The sequence below is a fragment of the Kryptolebias marmoratus genome, linkage group LG9 (assembly GCF_001649575.2).
Source record: "Kryptolebias marmoratus isolate JLee-2015 linkage group LG9, ASM164957v2, whole genome shotgun sequence".
Classification (NCBI taxonomy): domain Eukaryota; kingdom Metazoa; phylum Chordata; class Actinopteri; order Cyprinodontiformes; family Rivulidae; genus Kryptolebias; species Kryptolebias marmoratus.
In genome coordinates, this window is record NC_051438.1 from 18744134 (window position 1) to 18768692 (window position 24559).

Here is a 24559-nt window from a genome sequence, read left to right on the forward strand (position 1 = left end):
GGTTTTTTTTTTTCTTTTTGTTATTTTTCCATCACTACCCGACAAACAAACCTTATAAACAAATGCAGGCAAGAGTGGGTCAATATAAAGTAATTTTAATGTGCACAAGCAGTTTATTGAAATGTCCATCCTGGTTTGTACCAGAATTTGTAACAGGATTAGGCTTTTACCAGAGTGATGTATTATTTTTTCACAAGGGTGCTGCCTGGTTCATTTATGTTAAATCTTTTTCAGTCAGGTGAGCTGCTGCAGAAATGTATGTAGACATCTTTCTTCATGGGTCTCTCCCAAGTTCTGTTCATAAGGGGCTTTAATTTGTTGAAGGGCAGAAAATGTTTAAATTTTGGAGAAATACAAATTCATTTTGACAGAATGCATCTATATTGGGGTTTGAGCAAACTTGTAGACTAAGTAGACAGCCCGATCAGGTGGATTAATATATTTGCAGCCTCAGCACCATCAGCATATTTGTACACAGTCTATTTCAGTGGGTCTGCGCTCAGCCTGTGCACATTTGTGTAATAGCAGATGTTTGGTTGAGAAAACAACAACAAACTAAATCTGGAGGTTTAATATTAGCTAATGTGACATTATTTCCCACTGAGATATTGTTTTTGAAAAATAACTGTTTTAAAACCTTGAAAACAAACATCGGGCCCCACTTTTGGCTAGCCTGGTCAGACTTTCACCCTTTTCTCGATACTTTGTGCTGTATGACTGATGGTATGGATGATGAGGTACAAACTATTGATACATATATGACAGCACATTATTTCAGAAATGACTAGACTATCTCTTTAACATCTACACATACATTACAAACAAGCAAAAAACAGATAAAAAATTACAATAACTTCTGTAGAAATGAACATTTGGTTGGCTTCAATACACACATACAAGTAAAGGAGAGTTAAAAGTATATAAACCACGCCAAGCACTGTAGAAAGGCATGTTAGGTTACAACAAATATGAAAAAACAACCCTGCTTTCATAAAATTTATTATCTTAGATGATATAAAACAGAAGTTATCTTTGTCTGATAGTTGGGTGCAGATGTCCCAGCTTTTCACCAGCCATGAATGCAGCATTGCATTAATGAATCTGGAGCGTGAAGACAGTCTGAAAAGTCAAGGTGATCTGTGCGCTCGTGTTGGCCAATCTGTTTGCGGCAGGCAATTCATACACATGCATTTGACAATTTGTATGTGTAGCATATACCTACCTGTGCAGTTTGAAATGCGTACATTTGAAAAACTCTATGAATTTTGCTCTATGCATACAAATCTTGTTGCATGCCTACAAATTTCGTATGCTTTTGTGAATACTTTTGATACTAACTCATCTCGATACATACATTCACAGTCAAACGCTTCAAGTTAAGATAAAGCTAAGCACCATGTTTTCACAGGGTAAACTTGTCTAACAGAACAATTTACAAAGTGTCGCTACTGTATATGCTTTATTTTAGTATATGGAAAAGTCCATTCCAGCAACATTTGTTCCCGTGTCTAATTATTTTAGCTTGAAATAACATAAATGAGATAAACACACATTTTATTCCACTAATAAAAAGTGATCTTTCACATATGGGGTCAACATATGGAATGTGTTACACATGCTCCACTAAACTGACAATAATTGGGCCGCCCCTAAAAACAATATAGACCACCCTTTGAAAAGAAACCAGACGCAGTCATGGTGCATACAGTATTGGTCTCTGTCTGCTACATCTTTCCATATTTTATTTTTTCATTTCTTTTTGCATTTTATCTTTAGAAGTTATACTGTCAAATGTTCTTAAGAAGTCATATGATTCTAAATCATAGGTTATTAAAAAATTCTTTCACCTGCCACAAAATTAGCCATCAAAATTCTGTAGCATTTCTACCCTTGAGCTCCTACAAAATTGACAGAAATGAAAAAACAGAAATATAATAGATCTTTTCCAGTGTCCTGAGGGGAGAATTTAACATTTCAATGTCACGTCTTCCTTGTACAGTGAATCAATATGATTTTCATAAGCGTTTCATATGATATAAATCACCCTGGGTCTAGATCAGGGGGAGGGAAGAAAAAAATCCCATTTACAAATTGTGTCCTCGTTTGTTAGTGGCACAGCACCTCAATTACCCAGTGAGCAGGTTTTTATTTATTCATGCAGACAAAGTCACGTATTCATGAGGATTAACCCAAAAGTCGCTCATAGACTGGCAGGCACAGATTGCATATTTTACCATATGAGGAATAGCTGACGCGTGTACCCTCAGAAGATTGAGAGAAAGCTTGAGCGAGGAAGGACTCGCTGAGTGAGCTTTTGGGTCACAGGGTGGTCAGTTTCACTAACTTTACTCTGGTTTGAATTTGCAAAAATACAGAGGAAAGAATAATACATAATATGTTTGCAGCAAAGAGTATTATTGCTTTGAAGAAGTTAAAGAGCATGAGTTGCTGTAACAAAATATAGAAAATTGAGAAACATTGTATCTGTAAAAACCTATTCACATTTTTGGAGGGAAATGCTTTTTTCCCCTCTGAAACCACAAGAAGCTATTTGAAAGGAAATATTGCCTGAATAAATCAAAATGCAGCATTCACATCTAGCTTCACAAACAATTGTAGAAACAAAACAGACAGCATGTGCATCAATTCCCATGACTAGAAGAGTCGGTGTTGTACTGCCAACAAAACTCAGTCCCCACAGATAAAATGTACTCTCTCCTGACAATATCAAATCATCCTAATAGAAAAACGTCTCTTCAGAAATTGTTAAAGAAAATCTCTGTCCCCTGTTACATTACCCACATTTATCAGGATGCAGCTCAGCCATTACGTCTGGAAGTTTATCAAATTATCTGCTTGCAGAATGGCCGAGAAGGGACACATTACTACCAACCAACTTTGTCTGAGTTGCTGCAAAGCAATATTCCGGGATAGTGCGGCAACCAAAAGCAAATTATGCCGCGCATAACACAGAGTTCAGTGAAGCGTTAACAGAATGGATGGCCCTACCCTGATTTTCTATCTGTTGGGACAGATGTCGCCAAGTCCCCACGACTCATGAGGTGGACGGCCCTGTAAGCAATGGCAGATGCTCCGGAGGTAAGACAGATGGAATTTTCCGGAGTTACGAGAAAGTTTGCACATTTTTCACTTAGGAAGAATTAATATTAATCATTCATAGCACAACAGTAGTAACTGCATTGTCTATTTGCGGAATTAAATTCAGAGGAAAAAATGGAGCTTCTTCAGGCTTTACAGGTTAATCTAATCACATTAACGATGTACAGTACTTGTGCAGTACTTTCAGAGCCATTTTTTATGACAAATGACCAGAATAAGTTACAGAAATAAACCGTGCACCCAATTTTAAGACTTTTATCTTAAATTTTGACAACATGAAACAGTAAAAATAAAAATGCAGCTCTGAGAACTTAGTAAAATGGTGTAATAAATAAGGTTTCACAGCTTTCTTTGTCTTTCTGTTTACATTTGTTCACTGTGTGAGTGGTTGGTACATACATACATACATACATACATTCAAGTAAATTAATGCCAGTTAGAGCGAATTTGTGCAGGTTTTTGAGTGTTGTATTGAAATCCAGGCAGCAGATTACACGTAGTCTAAACACTGCATTTTTGAAAACACAATACCTTCAGAGACACTGCAGTATCAATCCTCTATTGTTGAATAATTGCCATCAATGAAGCAAAAAGAACAATATTTCATTCAACACAATCTGTGGTAAACTGAAATCAATGAGGCTGAAAAGTGCGATTTAAATGTGATTGGATCACTGACGACCAACAATGACAACAAAAATGGAAGAAGGCTCCCTTTTTTAAACAGACAAAGCTGCTCAGTGGTTTAAATCTTGTCAAGTTTGGGCTGAATATTAGCAACCTATTGATCTTTTTTTAGAACTTATACTGGAACCCTAACGTAACAATTATTTCATGTTATTCTGGAACCATGCAGGGGCATTATGCAAATCTGTTTTTTTTTTTGTTTAAAAAAAGAAAACACTGGCAGACTTTTTGCTTGGGTTTTGGTATGTTTTCTTCTTAGGCTGCTGTTTTTGTTTTTGATCTCTTGCAGCCAGAGAACCACACTGAAGACGCATCTGAAAGGGAGGCTTTCAAAGACCCTTAGGTTGTCAGTGTTAGGACTTTATTTTCCTAACCGTAGCTGTACAATGTGGGAGGTTTGTTCAGCTACAAGGTGATCAAGGCATATTTTTACTCAGGTTTCCTTCTTTTCTTTCTCTTCTGAGATGTATTTTCTGTACCGCTGTATATATAATGGGACTTATTCAAATAACTGAAAACCAAACAAGTTTTATTTATTTTTTAATGAGCAAATATACAGACGGAAAAAAGTGGGTCATGTTTTAGGCTTAGAGCGTGATGAAGTACTGGCCATGAAAGAAAAGTGGATTTTGCTCTCGTCTTCCTCGGAACCATTTCTTTTTATTCTCTTTAGATTCAATAAAAGGAACAATTAGGGAACATTTGGTGTTCCTTTTTAAAGAGCCTGAAAACTGCACATGTGGTCAATTTATTTCACAATGCACTGAGAAGACTGAACCGCATTGTGTTTACTGTATGGTTAAAAAATACTAAATGGATGATTTTTTAGAGCATTTTAGAGGCTGTCTTTTAGTTTCTCTCTTTATCTCTTGTGTCCTTCATCTCAGACATTTATTGTGTGTGCTTTTCCTGTCCATTATATAGACAAGCGTAATAACCATAAGAGGCTTCAAGGCAACATAATTTTCAAAGAGAGCTTTTAGTGATCAAATGATTTTTTGTCTTCCTTCATGGATGAGTTCAACCACACATGCAACATGTCTAAGAAAAAAAAGAACAAGAGAAGGTTTTCTGCAATGTGTTATATGGACCTATGTTACCTCAATCATCCTTTATAGCACATGAAATAGAAGTCAGCATGAGACCCCATGGCACCTCTGTCCTCACTGCCATGTGTTGCGGGGAGGGTGTATTATGGCATGGCCCAGTGACTCCCAGATGTGACAGCAGGGCTGATCATCAATTATTATACCTCAGTGGATCAAAATGAGCATATCTGCTCATTGCAACATCCCCTGCTCTGTCCTGTGGCAGCTTAGCCATGGCTTAGTGAACCTCCAACACTCCCCCCCTCTCCACCATCCCCTCCACACCTGTAAGCTCAGTAACACCAGCCAGATTCCTTGCGGAAGAGCTGGGACATGCCTCGAGACAACATCTGCCTCCCCTTGGTGACCTCCCGAGTTAAGCCAACTGCAGAATCAAGGGCGAGCTCACAGAGGGGCCTGATTTTATCATAATAAAGACATTGCTGTCACTAGTGCCTGAAACTTGCTTCGGGAGATGTTTCAGTCTATTTTTTGCAAGCACTATGAACTCATTCTGTGTTTAACAGTGTCTTTCTTTTTTCCCTTCTATTACCATTCTATTTAAAATGCACATTGAGGGATAAATCCACACAACCCAGATTTGCATCTGTAAAGAAGTCAACTGCTGCTTTTATGAAAAAAGAAATAATATACTATTATGCTATGTTATCTTGGCATAACCTCTGGAATGATGACACGTTGTTTTGTTCTTCATGTTCCTGCCGGCTTTTCACAGTAAAAATCTGTTAAAATTTAGCTCATATGAGTGTTCTGAATCAGTCAGGATGAGGGCGCCTCGGTATGACAGATGTTTGACACTTGAAATCCAGCGGGAACTCTGGCTGAATGGAATCAGGACAAATCAATGCAATCACACAGGTGTCTCAGGGGAAATGGGGACAAAGGGGCGCAGCCTGTCTTTTTTTTCCCCTTCTTCTTCTTTTTTGCAGGAGCTTCTGGCAAAGATTTTGAGCAGGTCTGTTTCTGCATGCATGGACTGGCTGACAGTTGACTGACCTCACAAGTGCTTATATTGCCTTGAGGTCCCTGCAGATGCCTCACAAAGAGCTTGGGCAAAAGTGCAGCACAAACCACGAACCATAGCGAATGTGATGAATGCTTGGCCTTTCTTGTCAGGGACAGTACAACAACAACCAGGTTTGTGTGTTTAGTGTCAAGCCCCTCAAAATCCCATTTTCATTTTCTGATAAGCCAAATGTCCTAAAGGGCCACTGTACCTGAAGATCCAGCCATTCAGTGAGTCCCACCTGAAAACCTCATCCTCTTCTTTTTTTCTTTCTTCCTCCACTCCTTGTTCTTTTTTTTCCTCACTACACTCTCACTCCATTTGTCAGCATTACCAATCTGTGAGTGGTCTCTGACGTGATCTATTTGTCCATGAATGCCAATTTATCAACCAGTCAGCATATACATTGATCGGGTAAGCATAGGGTCTCGTACGGCACAGCAGGGAGGTAATCCCGTACATGCTTGTGCATTCAACACCTGTATTAGGTGGGAGCAGTAGCTCAGGATGCAGATTAAACACAAACTGTAACCTGCATGCTTTATCATATTTCAACTGTTTCAAAAAAAAAAAAAAAATGCCACAAACTTCATTCAGTTCAGGTTTGTGTGTTTGTATTTCAAATTCATATATATCATATGCTATTTCTTTTTATATTTTTTATTCTTTCAGTTGGATTTATTTTAAAGTGAATGACACTTTTTAGTTAATATATAAAAAAAATTGGACAGATGTTACTTGTTGATGTTACTTCAGTTATAACACTGCTCTAAATGTGAGGGGAATGTGTCATGTATAAGTTTTTTTTTTTTTGTAAAACAATGCATAAACAATAAACTGGTCCACACTCCGCACAAACTCTTAATGTTATCTGGCAACATTTTGGACAGACCACGTTTCTTCAGATTACTAAACTTCTTTGTTAGAAGTTACCTTCTTTAAATACTCAAATTGTTTGTTTTGTGTTTGCTGCCTCTTGGCCCAGCACTCATCGTGGTGGACTTTTGGAATAGCATATTTTCCCCCTTTTTCTTGTAGAAAAATAAGGCATAAAAAATAAAAAAAATCTCAATTTTGTATTATTATTATTTTTACTATGGTCACTGTTGCCATTTTTAATCAAATTTTAACTGTTAGCATACTCACAACAATGTGCTTAGATAGATCAATACAGTAGTTTATTTTAGGACATAGAAGCTTTAGAATGGCATTTGCCATATGTTCCTAGCTTCCCAGGTCAATAACATTAAAGGCTGTGGGAGGAGGTGAAAATGCAGCCCCTGAGATACAATGGTCTGCTCAACCTTCAGGAGACATATTGATGCACAGTTATTTTGGTCAATAAGTCCTTCTGAGGAGAGGCAATCCTTATCCTTGAGACCAACTGTATGTGAAAAATGAGACCGGGATGGGACCATGCATTCCAATGGATCTATTGCACAATTTCTAAATAGAAAAAAAAAGAAGCAATGTATGAAGAGAGGAAAAAAAGAGAACTGGACTCCCTTTAAGCTTGTGTCAGCCTTGGTATTGCAGTTATTAACAATGGAATTGAAACATTGCACCTCCAAACCAGAGCATCATGGCTTGATAAACATACAACACACAACACACACAGACTTACCTCTAAGATTATGAACAACTTTACTCACAAACGTAAAATCTCAAATGAGGGAATTTTTGCAACACATAGAAAATTGAATATATTAATGTAGTCTCCGTACTGTGAACATAAATGTTGTGTAGGTGTGGCAGGCTTGGTTAGAGGAGACAAAAAACCTAATTTGCAGACCAATATGTTGATGCTGTCACAAGCTCTGAGACTAACAATGAAGACAATTGAGATTTTTGTGGAGGCTATCTATAACAACTGCTTTTCAATAATACATTAGCACATCTATATTTTATTGCTTTCCATGTTTTCTTCCAGCTTCTGAAGGAGTGAAAGTTTCTGCTCCTCAAACCGAGTACACTGTAACATCAGAACGGGGTTGGATAGGATTTGAGAATTGTAGGGATCTGTGGTGTTATCCATTCAGGCTAAAAGTTCAGGTAAATTATTGTTTGTGGAGCTTTTACCTCAGGGGAATGTTTACTTGGCACTTGCTTTTTAACCAGATTAAAACACATTAGGTTAGAAATATTTACTGTATTGCCTTTGACACCATATACTAAAGATGGTATCCAGTGAAGTGTGTGCCCATTTTTTGTTTCAGGTGTGTGTGTGTGTGTGTGTGTGTGTGTGTGTGTGTGTTTTTGATGACTTCATGCTTTGATAAAACTAAGATCAATGGGTGAATTCAAGGGCTCATATCAATCACCTCCCCTAAACCTAATATTTCATAAGTTTAATATTCAGTCCAAGCAATTCCAGTTTTGGAATCACAGAGTCAGTGAATGGAACAAAGTGAATTGCTGGCTGGGCCCTTTGAGGCTTCATCCTTGTTTGAAGTCTTTCCCTCGTCCTGCCGAGTTCAGAATACATTGTTCAGAGATACGATCAAAGTTGGCAGCTATTGATCAATTCCCAAGCCAGACATAAGACTTACTGAACATATTACCAACTTTGGGATGAGTATTTTAATTGCGCTGGTCCCTGAGAAATGCTGCCTAAGCCACAAAGCTGCTGAATTTGAAGCCAAAATGTGGACATTCAAGCATGGCGTGATAAACAAACTGTTTTTTCTTCAATCAAACAAAACCAAAAAAAAAGAATTGTGCAAGTTGTCAAATCTTTCAGGGCAAGCTTTAACTCAAAATGCAGCCATACACCTGCTGTCCCAAAACTTTTAAATATCTTTACTATCTGGATGATTGTACTCTGCTTCAACTTCACAAAGATCTTCAGCAAGGTAACAAAGACTAAGCTCTAATGCTGTGGAAAAGGAGGTTTTTAACATGACACTATTCAGTGGTTTCAAGGAGGTTGGAGAGAGATTTCTGCAAACTGAGTTGACTCCTGCAGATCAATAGATTGTCTCTCTCTTTCCAAGACAACTGGTGTGGCATTTGAACCAGATAAAACAAGGCTTCCCCTCCACCTCACCTTTGAGAACGGAGCACTTCCACCAAATCCCAGTTGGTTGAGAAGGATACAGATGAGTCCATTTAAATCCTTTCTCACTCAGTGCTATCCCCCCGGCTGTCAAAAACAAAAAAAAAAAGGAGAAAAAAAAATAATCTGAAATAATCTTGAAAGGAAAGGTCCGATCTATGTAGGTTAATATTCACTGTTGCCTCATTTAGCTCTGTTGTATGCCCATGGGGGGGCAGCTGCAAAAAGTTTTGGGAGCCAGAAGGCACAAAGGCTTTCATTTATTTATATTAGAGAGAATATATGGCTGCAAGCAAACTGGTGCAAAATAATGTGGGAAAAAAAGGCATCTGAAAAAGTTAGCGTAAAGATTGTGGAATAACTGCAAGAAAAGGCTGCATTATAATTTTATGTGCAGCATGAATTAAACATACACTTCACTACCAGAATAAGTCTGATACCAAGACAATATGTAAAGCCATGACATGAAATGAATGAGAAATACTTCCATTGTTCAACCACCAGCGATATACCCTTAAGCAAGGCACTTCTTTCTTAATTACTGCAGTGAAGCTGTTCATTTGTCAGTGGTGGACGATAAGATGGGCTGGTACAAGGCTGTACTGGCAGTTACTAAGTGTGGCATTGCTGTTAAAGAGAATGCATGCTCAGCCAACCTTGAATGAATTAAAGTAAAAAAAAAAAACCCTTAAGAGTTCTACAACAGTTCATCATATATCTAACCTGTGGTCAGCCAATTATCTGGCTCTTGCTGCATTACCGGACTTCTGACTCTGAACAAGGGTCCTCGTTTTCTTTTGCATGTCAGCTTAGTCTTCCCCCCTGGTCGCTGATGACATTGTAACACTAATTACAGCTAATTGTTCTATGCTGAATGGATTTAGTCACATTGCAAATGATGTGCCATTGGTCAGTGTCACAATGTTTCCACAGAAAAATTCTGTGGGGAATGGAAATTTGCACAAATGAATGTAATTAAGAAGCACATTCATTACATCTAATTGCGTATGAGAACCCTCAAAGTGAAACTGAGATTGGACTCCAGTGAATAATTAATGCTGTTAACTTTACTGAAACTAAAACGTATTTTCTATTAAACAACGATGTACTAGTTTAAAGGAATAATTCAGGTCCTTAGAAGTAAGGATCTGTGGAAAAGTTCTGAACACAATAACTTCTAATCTTATAAATAAACTCTAGAGAAACAGAGTTTAATTCTGATTGGATTGACGAGCTAATGGCTAGTTCAGAGCTTAGACCAAAGTGGATTGCTGCCATCTGAAAACAACTTGGGTTTCAAAAATTTCATAGCAGTGCATATGAATTTTAATATTTTATAAACCTTTACAACGCAATCAGTTTCTTATTACATGGTTATTTTAACAGAAATATATTGATATTCCTGTCTGAAGAGCCACCAGTAGCGCTGGAACTAATTGCTTATGCAGCCATCACTTTCAAAACGTCTATAAAATAAACATGAAATGTGAAATTAACAGCAATGCGAAGGCTAATAAAACAATGTTTGGATAAACCACTAAAAGCTTTTTGAGATTGGAGTCATTTTAAGATGGCAGCAATCCACTTTAATCTTGACCCTATTTGAACTAGCTGTTAGTTCATCAGTCTGGTCAGAATTAAACTCTATTTCTCCAACCAAAGTTGTTCAAAGAGCAAGTAATGATTATTTATAACCTTTCTACAGAACCCACTTCAAAAGATCTGAATCATTGCTTCAGTAGTATGAATGACAAAACACACTATTTTCATGTTTAATACCACAAAGGATGAGTTCAAGTATCTTGGGTCTTGGTCACAAGTGATCATAAGATGTAGCAGGAGATAGATCAATGGATTGGGGCTTCATCTGCAGTAATGAGGGCACTGCTGAGGAAAGCCTTGATAAAGAAAGAGTTGAGTCAAAAGGCAAAGTTTTCGATTTACTGGTTTATGTTTCAACCTTCACATGGCCATTAGGTACAGATCATAACTGAAGGAATGAGATCTTTGATACAAGTGGCTGAAATAAGCTTTCCATAGGGTGGCTGGGCTCAGCCTTAGAGATAAGGTAAGCAGTGTCATCAATATGGGAGAGCTCAGAGTCTCCCAGAGCTGCTGCTTCTCTGCACTGAAAGGAGTCAGCTGAGGTGGTTTGGACATTTGATTAAAATGCCTCTTGGATGCTTTCCTTTGGATTTCCCATGTATGTTCCACTGGGAAGAGATCCTGGGGCAAACCCAGACCTCACTGGAGTGATTATGAAACCTCTCTGGCCTTGGAATGCCTTTGGATCCCGCAGGAGAAGCTGGAAAATGTCGCTGGGGAATGGGATGTCTGGGTTTCACTTTTGGGCTCTGTGACCAACCACGAATAAGCAGTAGAGGATGAATAAATGGCCCAAACTTTTTTCTCTCTACATAAAGTCCCTTTGTTTTAAAGGATTATGTCTAGACAGTTGAATTCCAACCTCAGAGCAAGATTTGAATTGGCTGCCAGACATACCGGAGTATCAAGAATCCAAGCGGTACCAACATGCAACAAGTTAAGTGGCCTTTTTTCTAAAACAAGAAAAGAGCAGATGTGAGCCAGCAAAGTCTGTGTATGTATGTAAAACTCTTGCCCTACAGAAATCAAATGTTGGGATAGTAAATCTCAGAATTTATTAAGCCACCAGTCCTCTAATCAGGTTTTGCCTTTTAGCATTAATCTTCTATTTTGCAAAGTAAAAACAAAAAAAAAGTACCATAAGTAAAATTATTTGAGCAAAAAATATCACACCCAAAAGAGATTGAAATTTACCTTTTTTTTGTAAAAAAAAAAAAAAGAACAACAACTCTGGACTACACCATGCAGAACATTTAAATCTGTAATCCTATTACATGCAGTATTTAAAAAGGATTGGCTTATTTTAATAGCAGATTAGATCTCAGACAGACGAGGTGGTCATTTGAAAGCCATATGCCACAGATTAAGATACGGCACTATGTTGTGCAGCTTTTTCATGTCTCTTCCAGAGACTAATGCACAATGTCAGAACTGCTTTTAGTGAGCTGCTTGTAAGTGGGCAAAAAAAGCACAAGCTTCTAAATCCCTCAACTCCGACAACAGGAGAAAGAAATAAGTATATTACAAATCATCCAGAGGGGGAAAAATGTGTATTGTTTGAAAAATGTGAGGGATTTAGACTCAGGGATTTTCTTCCACTTTGCTGCACTTTGTCTGAGGGCTTAGAACTGATCTTTGTTTGCAACATGTTGATTTGTATCGTTCTTCAGAAACATTTAGGGTCAACTTTTGAACGATTTCTACTAAGCAGTGTTGGATGTGCAAAACAAAAAGACGAAAAAATAAAATAAAATCAAGAAAAACAAAAATACAACTCCCCCAAAATTTTTTGAACATAAGCCCAGTCACATGAGACAAAACAATGCCAATGATCTCTATAAAACAAATATCACAAAATTCACAAAACACAATGCTTTACTGTGAGTTATAATCTATCATTCACATCCTCTGCTTTTAGGGATTCTGGGAAAAATGCGTCAATGCTAATACATAGAATATGAAGCTCCAGTAAAACCGCTGGAGAGAAAATTCCACAATATGAGTCACTATAGGAAAAGCTGTCAGCAAAAATAACTTAAGTTATTTGAGGAACAAGATGTCTCTCAAAGCATAACACATTTCCTTCTATTGCCCACTGCAGAAGACGAAGGCAGAGCGGTAATGTTTTTGCCAAAGGTCCATGTATGTGTGTGTTCATGTGTTTGTTTGTGTAGTCCTTTATATTTCATTGATCTCTTACCATATTTTATTGAAACTTTCAGAAAGTAAATACTGAATGTACATCTACAACTGAGTAACAATGGGAGACAACTCAATTCAAAATGGCCTCAATTCAAAAAAAGCTATGACTCAGTCCATTTTACAGATATTCAGCTGAAATGTGGTGTAGTAGCAGCTGACACTGATCCCCAACTTACATTTTGAGCACTAACTGATCACACAAGATCTGGGTCAAAAACTATTGGAATCACCTCTGCCTGTTTGTTAACAAAATATCTTGTGAACCACCAAACAGATTGTAGTGAAACTTAAAAAAAAAAAAAAGCTAAATCCTGTTCAAAATAGCTGCCACACTCAACTGACCTTGGAAAACACAAAATGGCTATAAACCAAGTAAATTTTACAGATGCTGAGCTAAAATTTAGTGTGGTAGTAGCTGTCATTGTTCTCAACAAATACTCTGAGTGCAATATATTGTACGACATCTTTGCTTAAAATTTTGGCTTTAACTGCTGGAGCAAACTCTATTGGTCTTTCAGCAGGATTCCTCAAAAACCACTGGACAGATATCCATGACATGCTCAGAAAGAAATTATTGGCTGTACCTGTTCAACTAAAATTTTTTGAGTCAACCAAATTCAAGATGACTGCCACAGGAAATTGACTTTAGAATACACAAAAAGGGTTATAACTCCATAAACTTTACAGATAATGATCTAAAAGTAGGTGTGGTAGTAGCTGGCAGTCATTCACAACACAAGCTCCGAGCACAAATAGATCACAAGAGTTACTGCATGAAAATGAACATATTAGTATTTTCAAGATTTAATTAAAATAGCTATAATTTTGTCACGTCTCAGCATGAAATGATCTCACTGTAAAACTCTGGCATGAAAGGCAGACAGATATTCTTTTAAGGAATGATAGGTCTTTAATTTTTGTGATGTTTTTTATGTAATGTCAGAAATTTGCCAAAAAGTGAGGCACTATTTACCCCCTCTTCATTCCTCTGGGTGCTGTAAAAGCCTACTGATGGTTGTAAGCAAACCAGACATTAAAAATACACATGCAAATTATGTTAATCTATTTGTCAGGACAAAGAGGGAAGTATCAAAACCTTTGGAACAAAATGTGACAAGAAAAGGCGACAGCACAAGACTGATGGCAGGGTGATGAAGTAAGCCTGGAGGAGGGCGGGGGCCCATAAAATGAGCAGCCGCCTAACTCATAAATAATAGAAACATAAAATGTCATATGAACTTTATTTCAAGAGAGGGTGGTCTAATAAAGATGCAGGTTTAAAGAGGAGTTGAGAAATTCATTGTCATGAGAAGGCCACACGGCTTGCCTTTGGCACAGACAATTACTCAGCGCACGTTGACATTCAGGTCCAAGCTGTACCTTCACTAAACAATACAACCTGGGACTCCTGAAACTCTTTTTTTTTTTTCTACCACCTCTTTTGCTTCCTGTAAAATCTCATCTCTATTTCTTTGACTTCACTTGGAGTCCCCCCCCCCCCACCTCCTCGCACCTCTTTCCACTTTGCCTTGTTCCTCCTGCTTTACAAATTGAGACAATATGATAAGAGATTGCAGCCGCCATGCCAGCCTGGTGCTCATTGATAAAACCATATCTAATCCATCTTCGGCACCCCTCTGTCACCAATGCACTCATCTCTGAGACTGTCAATGCACACAGGAGCTGTCTGGTTTTGAACTGAGCAGAACAGAGTCAGAGTTTATCTGACTTTAACTCGTGGAAGAGGAAAATGGAGCCTTGTGAGCGAAATGACTTTGTTCTGAGATGACGCAAAAATGTCTCTGCAAGAATGCAGTAGCATCAGAGACTAAAGGAAATACCTGCTTGGTTAACCTTGAGTGCATCTTATTTATTAAGAATGTAGTTTTATGAAAGACGTAATGAAACAATATATTTTTGCATTTTTCAGAAGTCTTGTAAAAGTCGGAAATTAACACCAAAATTCTGCAATGCTCTAATGAAACACAAAAACTCTAAATATGCATACTAAATTAATCACCTTGTATGACTTCAACATTACACCCTCTGAAGGTGTTCACGTTTTTCTGCTTTAACACGTTTTAAACACGTTTTCTGTCAGAGCTACATTGATGTTATTGAAATGCCTGAGGATTTGAGGAGGATTTGGGGTCAAATAACCATAAATAGATATTATAAGAAAGAGCTGGCATGATATCCTGATGATAAATGAGAAAAAAAAGATGGTATCACATTATTAAAACAAAATCTAAAAATGTTTACAAAAACAAACAACAAAAAAACAAAACAGAAAAGCAACTACTATTACAATTTCTGCTTTAATACTGTTACAAATTGGTGCAATAATGAATATATATATATACCCGGCATAATAACGTTATTTACTGGTATGTTATATTTATCCACAGTTATTTTATTTATTTTACTGCATAGATATAGTACATGAGTGACAGAACACTAGTGACTTTGTTTATTATCGGTGTTATTTCAGTCACACATGATACTGCTTTTTAATCTGTCAGCTACTGATAGCTTGAAGATGAAGGTTAAAGTCTATCGAAATATTGACTTCCAATGGAAAATCTGTGGCAGCTATAGCAGACAGCAAGCAGGCTGTTTTAAAAATTTATTGGGATGCTTTTTAAACAGATGTATTTAAAGGTGGAAGACACAAAAGTACAAAATAAAGCTAAATTTCGTTGTAGTTCTAACATAAAGTTGGGTATTCCACAATTTTTTTTTCCTGTTCTGCTTAAGTAACGTTGGAGGTCTGACAAGCTGTTGTTTGCTAAAAAATTACCTGGGTTTTTAGCCTCTGTAGTAGGCTGTATATCTTACCAATAGTCACAGTAAATCTCATAGCTTGTTGCAAACATTTGTCTCAAAACAGTCAATACCTTAAAGAGAGTAATGGGTGGTGCATCTCTGGTGCCCAGGCCATGACAGTGTGTGTTTGTCACGACCACGAGCATGTTTAAACAGTCAGCTTCGTCATTTTTTTAATTAGGTGAAACGTTTAGGGAGATTTCTCCTCTTAGCCATCATACACAGCTGACTGACAGCTCACAGCAACTCAGCAGCGTCATTAAAAGGAATTTAAGACTGGAAAAATACCTTTTAACTTTTCAAAAACTGCGGTGCACCCTGAAACCAGCCTGTGCTTACTGATATACAATTACTATTAATATACTCCAGTGTTGCAATAAGTCTGCTGTGATTTTTTCATTGCAGCAACTTGTAAAAGTACAGAAGCATTTAATACATAATTTCTTGTCTAAATTTAATGAACACCAACAAATATCACACCGTGAAAATAGCTAATAAGAGCAATATTTAGGTTAGGTTATGAAGTATGAAATATTTATGTCTAAGAATATCAATGAAATGGTGAGCAACTGCTTCTATATGTGACTAACTGCTGTCATCATTGTGAATACATTAAGGAGAACAGCAGGGGAACAAGTGGTTTGATCTTTTCATGTATACTTCTGTGTGTGTGTGTTTATTCTCAAGCCTCCTGTATGTGTGTGTGTGTGTGTGTGATTGAAAAATATGAGGCTGGTTGTGTTAAAAAGAACAACAAAATGTTCCTGCTCTGACTTGCTACATGCAAAAACATATCAAAATAAAAAATACAAACAGGGCAAACCTCCTCGAGTAACTGAACAGAGGGCCATCACCAGAATGTCACACATTTTGTCTAATGTCTAACAAAAGCCTTCGCACTCACAGTGACACCCCAGCCCTGGAAATGCCAGCCCAGCTGCTGGGGTTGTACTGCATGTGGGTGTATGCAAAGCAATCAGTTTTTCCCTGTCCTGTGAATTTCTCTGTAAAGAGGGGGGTAAAAAAAAAGAAAACAAAATGCTTTTTTGACAGGTAACTCAGAGCCATATTGAAAGCAATCCTGGCAATTACACACACACACACACACACACACACACATAGCCCACAGAAGGAGTAAAGGCCTGCACAGATCTGAGCCTCGGTTCTGTCTACACAAAGTGATGCAAGGTTACCTGGGAAAAAAAAAATCAGATTCACTGGGACTAGAATATCCATCTTGAAAGGGGACAGGGCATAGGCACTCAGAATAGCCGTGTTCATTTTCAGGTGGAGCAAAATCATTTCGGTGGTATCACTGCTGCTGATGAAAAAAAAAAGGCTTTGGATCTCCACTACCAGGAGGTGGAAAAAAAACCCTCTATTTTTGCGCCCCGCAGCAATTTTTTTTTTTGAACAACGATTAAAAAGAAAAGCACTGTATATGCACGAAGAAGAAGTTGTGCATGCTTGTGTTCAATGATGCTTTTTATGGGGGAACGTCGCTGGGCAGTAAGCCATGCAGTGACAGCTGTCGTGTGAATCATTTAAGAAAATCTCAGCAACAAAGTTCCAACCTCGGGGGGAGAATTTGCCTTACATTAAAACTCAGCAACATTCGCAAAAACCAGCCCTACAAAATTTATTTACTGTAAAAAAAAAACAATGTTCAGTTCTTCTAACTGGGCATTATTATTATTGTCATTATTTGTGTCTAAAATGAATGAAACAATTTTTAAACTTAATGTAAAATAAACACTAAAGTATGGCTTGCTTATTGTTTTTTTCTGTTTATTTGTTTGGTTGGACAGTTATTCTTATTGGTTAACTTCCTAAACAACAACATTGTGTACAGTCTGATTTCACAACAACTTTACATACATCATGTTTATAAATTTTCGTGTTTGTTTGTTTATACTTATTTAGCTGAAAATGGCTGCTTGTTAAGTGTGTGCACGTCTGTGTTGTTACAATTACAATCACAGCTGTAAGCTCAAATAATTTGACTTTCTGAAAACACAGATGGCCACTTCTAAATTATGTTATCAGCCACACAAAATCACTAAAAGCTGTGGCAGGCACAAAACAAACCATTTGCCTCGATTTCCGAGCATTCCAAAAAAAAAAAAAGAAGAGTACTCACTAGATTCGGGGTCTGAGTTTCCATCTCCCTCAGTGCGGCTGTTTGGTGATGTTTGCTCGTAGTACTCCTCCTGGGGGAAGCTGAGGGGAAGAGGCTGGGTGGTACTGGCTGCGCTGCTGGGCTCCGGGTCCCCCAGCCCGCTGTCACTACAACTCTCCTGAGAACCATCTGGAAGATGGAAGGTCACGCGGCGCTGAGTCTGTAACAAATAAACGTACAGCAAATGTCTTGTGATAAACCCTTCTCTCCTGTTTAATTATGGGTTCACCATAAAATAAATGCATTTAAAAACCTTAGGAAAATCAAAGGATAAAAGAAGAACCAGAGGGATGTGTTATGGGTGGATGTGTCATGAGAAAGAATGGGAAAAGTCTAATTAAGATATGACTAGAAAATCTTATTTTATGTTTGTTAGTAAAGAAAGAAAGATCTCCGCAAAGGGTGGTTTGAGCTCCGTAAGTTACAGGTCAGACACTTCAAACTGAACATGCTCGGCTAACCTAAGGTAATTTATCCCCATACTTGGGCTTTCTCTCATAACCAGGCCACTGGTTACTGAGGCCAAATCTAATTTTCTAGTGTTACTCCCACCCCTTGGCTCAAAAGTTGAAGTCACAAAGAGTAGCAGTTAAAAATATTACATGGAACAACTACCACTGATGGTACTCAAGATTCCTCTAGTGGTACTTGGAAACACTTTGGTATCAACCGTTTGTAAGTTAAATAAGTTAACTATTATAAATTGAACTGTGATGTAAACCTAAAAAGTAGAGATAGAAAAAAAAGATGAGTGGTTTAGGCAAATTACACTCATGGCTCCAAATGGAAACTAATAATAAAAAAAACTACAATGTGGAAACTGGAGTGGACAATGAGTAGCCAATGAGGTAGTAGCTACTTAAACAGCACCCCTTAAGTCTTTATAGGACCTAAAAGTATCAAAAAGTGCAAAACAGTGAGAATATGTTATGTTTTCAGCCCAGAATGCAGTGTATGTGACAGTGTTTTCTGCAAAAATAACGCTTGGAAACATCACATCCTAAATCACACCCTTCAACCGAGGTTCAGGTAGGGTTGAGCCAGTTGGCCCATTTGTCAGACATAAATATAAAGCTTGTACAACTATTTTCAATGTCTATTGCAGTAGGTGGTATTTAAAGAGCTCAGTTCTTTTTTGAGGTGGTGCTTCTTATGTAAAAATTCAGAACCACTTCCATACACAATGAGTTATAAGTTTTTTTTATGTAAATAGAAGCGATGCCAATATACCCATATATGGCGTGCAAAACTTATTATCAAGCCTGCAACAGACTTTGCAAATAACATTATTTATTGTGCTTGTTAGTAAAGAGTCAACACTAACACCAAACAGAATCTATCAGTACACATCAAGCTAAACAATACAATAGATTATGTAAATTGCAAAAAAAGGTGGTAAAAATGCTCAATTTCTATTGTTTTTTTATAAAGACTAGCTCCTACTCCCTGTCAAACTGTCCCCCAGCAGATGTCAGTTTATAGGGGCTAGAAAACTCTGCCCCCGTACTCCTTTGCTTTACATTGCAAAAAGGATCAGGATACCCATTCTCTGGAGTGAATGTGCAAAATGTAGTAATAGGGTTAAAAATATGAGGACGGAATGAAATGAAATTTGGCCTTTGTGCGGTGTTCAAAAGTACCACTGTTCCAGCTGTAGGATTTTTATTTTATTTTTTTTACACGAATGCATGTATTGTAGGATATAAATGTGACTCGGTTTAAAGACATTCTTCTTCCACCCAGTAAATGTGATTAAATGATACATCAGTGGTAGTGATGAATGAAGAGAGTAAACAAACAAACAAAAAAAAAAGAAGAAGAAAAGATAGCAGCAGTTTTTCGTTTCCAGTAAAGGTGTTACTTTAAAAAATTCATTGAATACAATAAGTCCTTTTCATGAGGACTTTTTTTTTCTGTGAGTGTTGGGCTTCCATATCAATGAAAACCTCACAAGAAAAAGAAAAAAAAAACCTCCTCTGGCAAGATTCGCTGTTGTTCAATATTTTAAAATATAATAAATGAAAGCTTCGAGCTCCACAGTCAAAATTCCGTTCACCTTCAATGCATTAAAGAAAGGAAAGAAATCTCCAAGGTGGTTTATCTCCCAAACACTGACACATAATCACATAATAGCAACAAATATCCGCATTTTTTTATGATTAATGAATTGCAATATATATATATATATATATATATATATATATATATATATATATATATATATAAACACTATTTTGTGTCTGTATACGTAAGAAGACCGTAAGAAAAGTCTTAATGCTTAACAAATCCTGTTTAATTATCACATCACAGAGTTACCTATGACCTCAGTTATTGCTGTACTGCCTTTCCTCTTGTTCTTCAGAAATCACGGAGTTATTTATTGGTCACCAGAGAGAAAGATTGCAAACTTAAAAAAGATACCTTTTCCTCGAATTTGTGAAGCATATCAGCTTTTTATTTAAACTCTCTATCCCTGCTCGTCCTTCTGTTCATGCAGAGACATCCCTGGCACATCCACCTCTGACAAACAAAGATTATTAACATCATCGTGAATTGTGACAGCGGCGCTCGTTCACGGGTGAATGAGTGCAGTCAGATGGCATTTACAAGGGAAGCCCTTGCCTGAATGTATTCACAGTTGCATGTTTAACACAGCATCCATCATCTTTACCTGCTTTTAATGCGGAAATATTAGCAAACTTTATCTCATCATTACAGAGACTAATTAAGAGTGTGACCTCGTAACCCCAAACCGTTTCTGGTCTGTTGAGTCTATTGAATTACTTTCCAGTTAATAAAGCAACTGCAAGACCTATAATTGAGGACCTCCGTGATACACATCCTGAGAATAGATAGGATGTGTATTAACAGGTTGAACTATGTCCTAATTCTTCAGCTGGTCTAATTGCAACACAAAAAAAGAAAACACGCCAAAGCCGAGACTTTGATTTGTATGAAGTTTTGTGGGGAATCACAAGAGTGTGTATTTTTCTCTGTACGGTACCGGCCTCTTTGATATCTCCAGAGGTTTACAGAAGTTCGCGTCGCGACCTGTTTGGGAGCTAAAAAAGAAAACAGGTTCTGTGTGCGGTGACGTCTGGGAACATCTGAACAAATCCGACAGAGAGCAAAACCACACAGTTACAGTCATTCATATTGTGAAACACAATGCAGGCAGAGAAACCACTGATTTTATGTTTTTCACTTTTGTGTTGGACACAGAAAAATGAGACGTTAGGAGATCCGACTTGGCTTTGAGGTAAAACCGGTAAAACAGTCCTGTCGCAGTGGTATGGGCTGCAGCTCGAATTTATGTCCGTACATGATTCCCTGGGTAACATCACAATGCATCACACCATACAGAAGCATAAAACGCATAAAATATTATCACGCCCTCAGCTTTGGTTATTGCAGTGAATTTTATTCAATCCATTATTCAAACTGATAAGAGTCTCTTTTTTTTTTAAGCAAACACAACTGGTGCACAAATGACTACCTTAATTTTCATCATCGCTATAGCAACAAAAGCAATATGCAGGTCCTGAATTAAAAACATCATTAACACATGCTTCTTTGAGCTCAGGAGGAGGTGATGTTTCTGCTCTCATATATTTCCCCCCAGCCACTACAGTGCACAGATAACACATATATCGTTCTTTGATAAGGACAAAAGTGGCTGGAAAAATGTGAGAAACAGAACAAGAAGAATAAAATAAACTCGGTCTTTAATGAAGGACAAACTGCCAAAAATGAAGTGCACAAAGAGCTTCATTTGAAAACTATGAGGGAGGGTTGACTAACCAAAATCCACACAATTAGCACCCCGAAAGCCTGGCTGAGTGGCTTTCAGAACCGTGATGTTAAAAACAGCCAGCTAAATATTATATTTACTTGATTCATCAAGATCTTCAGGCTACAAATCTCTCTTTATGTTCATTTGTGAGTGCTGGTAAGAAGGTGGCACATAAAAAATAAGGGAAAAAGAGGCAGGAAAAGAATTAAACAGCGTTTAATTTATTTACAAGAAACTCAGAAACAAAACCATTGTGTTGTTGTATTGTGTTTACAAGAAAAAAATAACCATGAAATAAACTTTTTTTAAATCCCCCTAATTAAATACCCAAAATATTTAGTGCAAAATCCCCTAAAAGGATTTTTTTTTTTTTAAACTCTCTGCTTTCATATATTACACTATTTTACAAAAAGGAGCCAGGTACCTTTCTGGCAAAACGATCCAGCTCCGTGTGCCATGTTTGCACACACTTTTAAGTCATCTGAACATCTACTTGTTCTCGAACAGAGTTGGCAGCTATTTCTCAAAATACCGGAGGATCTGTGCAAAAGCAATGCCCAGGTTCCAGCATGAGAGAAAGGGCCCACTTACACAGGGTTGGCAGCTCCACAAAAAGCATGCCTCCTCTCCACATGATAGTAATTATTAAAAAAAAAAAAGAAAACAAATCTTGCTTCAACAATGATATCTACAGTCTGTTTGAATAAACAGCTGCACGTGACAATTAGGACACAATCATTTTGCATAAGGAAGCGTCTTCATTTTTAGACTCCTGTTTATTCAAAGCCACGCCAGATGTTAAAAAATGCCTAATTTGGTTTCACTATTTGCTCAATACAAAGTCATTTAGATCTGTAATATTAATTAGGATTAAGTGTCGTCAAAGGCTGCTGAATAAATAAAACTTTTCCTCTCCGTGGTAATGACGGATGTAAATAAAACATTAAAACAGGGAGCCAAACATGACAGAGACGAACAAACATTCAGGAGTCAAGGTGAGTGTTTTGTCAGGCACAATCACTTATTTAAAGAAGCTGCCAAAAATCCATAAAGCAAAGACAAGCTGCCGTAAGAGATATCAAGACCAAACAAAGGCCTTTCTGTCTGACAAAACACTGCTTTTAGAAGTATGTACACAAAGATAAAATAAACAGAAGGGATGGATGCCAAGTGCTGCCACAAAAACGCCAGAAAATCTATCCGCCATCATCTCCAGTAACCACACAGATGGGACAGAACTCGCAGGTTAATGAGGAGTCTGTTATGCTGAGGCCGAGGATGGGAGGCTAAGTGGGTGCCACCTCGTCCTTTGCTAAACCACAGCTCTTTGAGTTTTATTGTCCTACGTACTTTACCTTGACTATCATTCTCTCAAAACAGCAAAAGAAGTCGGCGCTGCAGAGAAAAGGACTCGGCTGACAACCACCTCACTGTGAGTGATAAACAGGGACCACTTAGAAGTGAATCAGGGGAGATTGGCTCTGCCATTTCAGATAAGGATCAGCTCGCGGGCACACCTAGACCTGCATAAATCTGCTCCGAGGAGATGGTGATTTGTTATAGCACACATGTCTTACGTGTGGAGAGAGGAAAAACAGTAAAACGGCAATGCCTGGATCGAAAACGCTGTGTTCCACATGTCGCTTTTGTATGATGTCAAGATTGTGCAACATCTACAAAAATCTCCCAGCTTCTTTTTTTTTAAGGAGGGCTGTTTTTTTTTTTTTTCTTTTTCTTTTTTTTGTTACATGTTGTTCCATTGCAGCCTATGATGTGCTAGGTGATGTGCGTCTGCTTGGGAGCTGATGAGTTAGCAGGAACATGAGTGAAGGAGGTGATTCTTGCAAGTGTGCTGAGACATTACTGTGACAAATCAAATGAATTTTCATCATTTCGATCTGTTATTGAGTCATCTGTGATGGTACTCTAAGTTCAACAAAAGGAGTTCTGTTCTCACTATGAGCAAATATTTTGCACCGAAATGTCACAGAAACTCTTGAAAACATGTTAATCGCACACAGCCATAAGCTCCAAATTTCAATACAACCAGTCAGTGGTAATAATACTATAATATAAAACATAAATTCACAGCAAATCGCAAAAAATATTTGAGTATATCAGAGAATTGTAGCTATGCGCTCCAAAAAACTAAAGTTAGAAAAGCTGAGCAAACAAACTATTAGGCAAAGTTTTGCTGAACTTGTATAAAAGTTGGAGCGGCACCTTAGTGTGTGCTCTCAGGGAAGGAAGAACTTTTGCAGTTTCATTGCCAGACTAACAAATAATTGTTGAACTATGAATATGAATTTGTAGACATGAAATACAAAGGGGGGGGGGGTGAGCGGAAAGGAACAAGAAAGCGTGAAAGTCAGATGTCACAACACAGTGGGATTTATTGGTAGTTTAAGAGTGAGAAACTGGGAAGCAGTTAAACATTTAACAATTAAGACATTTGAATGTCAACACTTTTTTGTTACTTTACACTGTTCCTGCTTTGGGACAAAAAAAAAATGAAAAAGCTGTGACGTTGATGTGCTGTTTATAATCAGGTTTTATAACATTTCATTGTACTTCATTATTGCAGTGCTTAAAAATTACCTTATTTATGTAAGACTCAAGTTAAAACCAAAACACTTGAGATGATTTGTTCATGACTGATAGGTTTCAGTTCAGGTCTAACAGTAGCGTTTCAGATTATTTACCTATACTTATATTAACATTTATGATAATTAAAAAATTATAACAAATACAGCTAAAATAGGTCCAAATTATAATCTTTACTCCGAAGAGCCATAATAATCTCACTCTGAGGATTCTTCTTGGTTCGGTGTTTGTTTGATGTCATTTGCCTAAACACATAGCAGACATTAAAAATACTTTCTCTGTTTTAAATATGTAAATATGTATATAGTAGTTACAGCTGAAGTAATATGTAATAAGACTCATATATGAATCATTGTTAAAAAACAAGAAACAG

At 37.4% G+C, this 24559-nt stretch overlaps 1 protein-coding gene across 1 annotated transcript in view; it reads right to left on the reverse strand.

The window, feature by feature from the left end:
- pcdh11 (protocadherin 11) overlaps positions 1-24559 on the reverse strand; it is a 142657-nt gene that overhangs the window by 34413 nt on the left and 83685 nt on the right. Inside the window, exon 6 of the mRNA XM_017428284.3 lies at positions 17751-17949. Coding sequence (XP_017283773.1) covers positions 17751-17949 — 199 coding nt within the window. The remainder of the gene's footprint in view (positions 1-17750; positions 17950-24559) is intronic.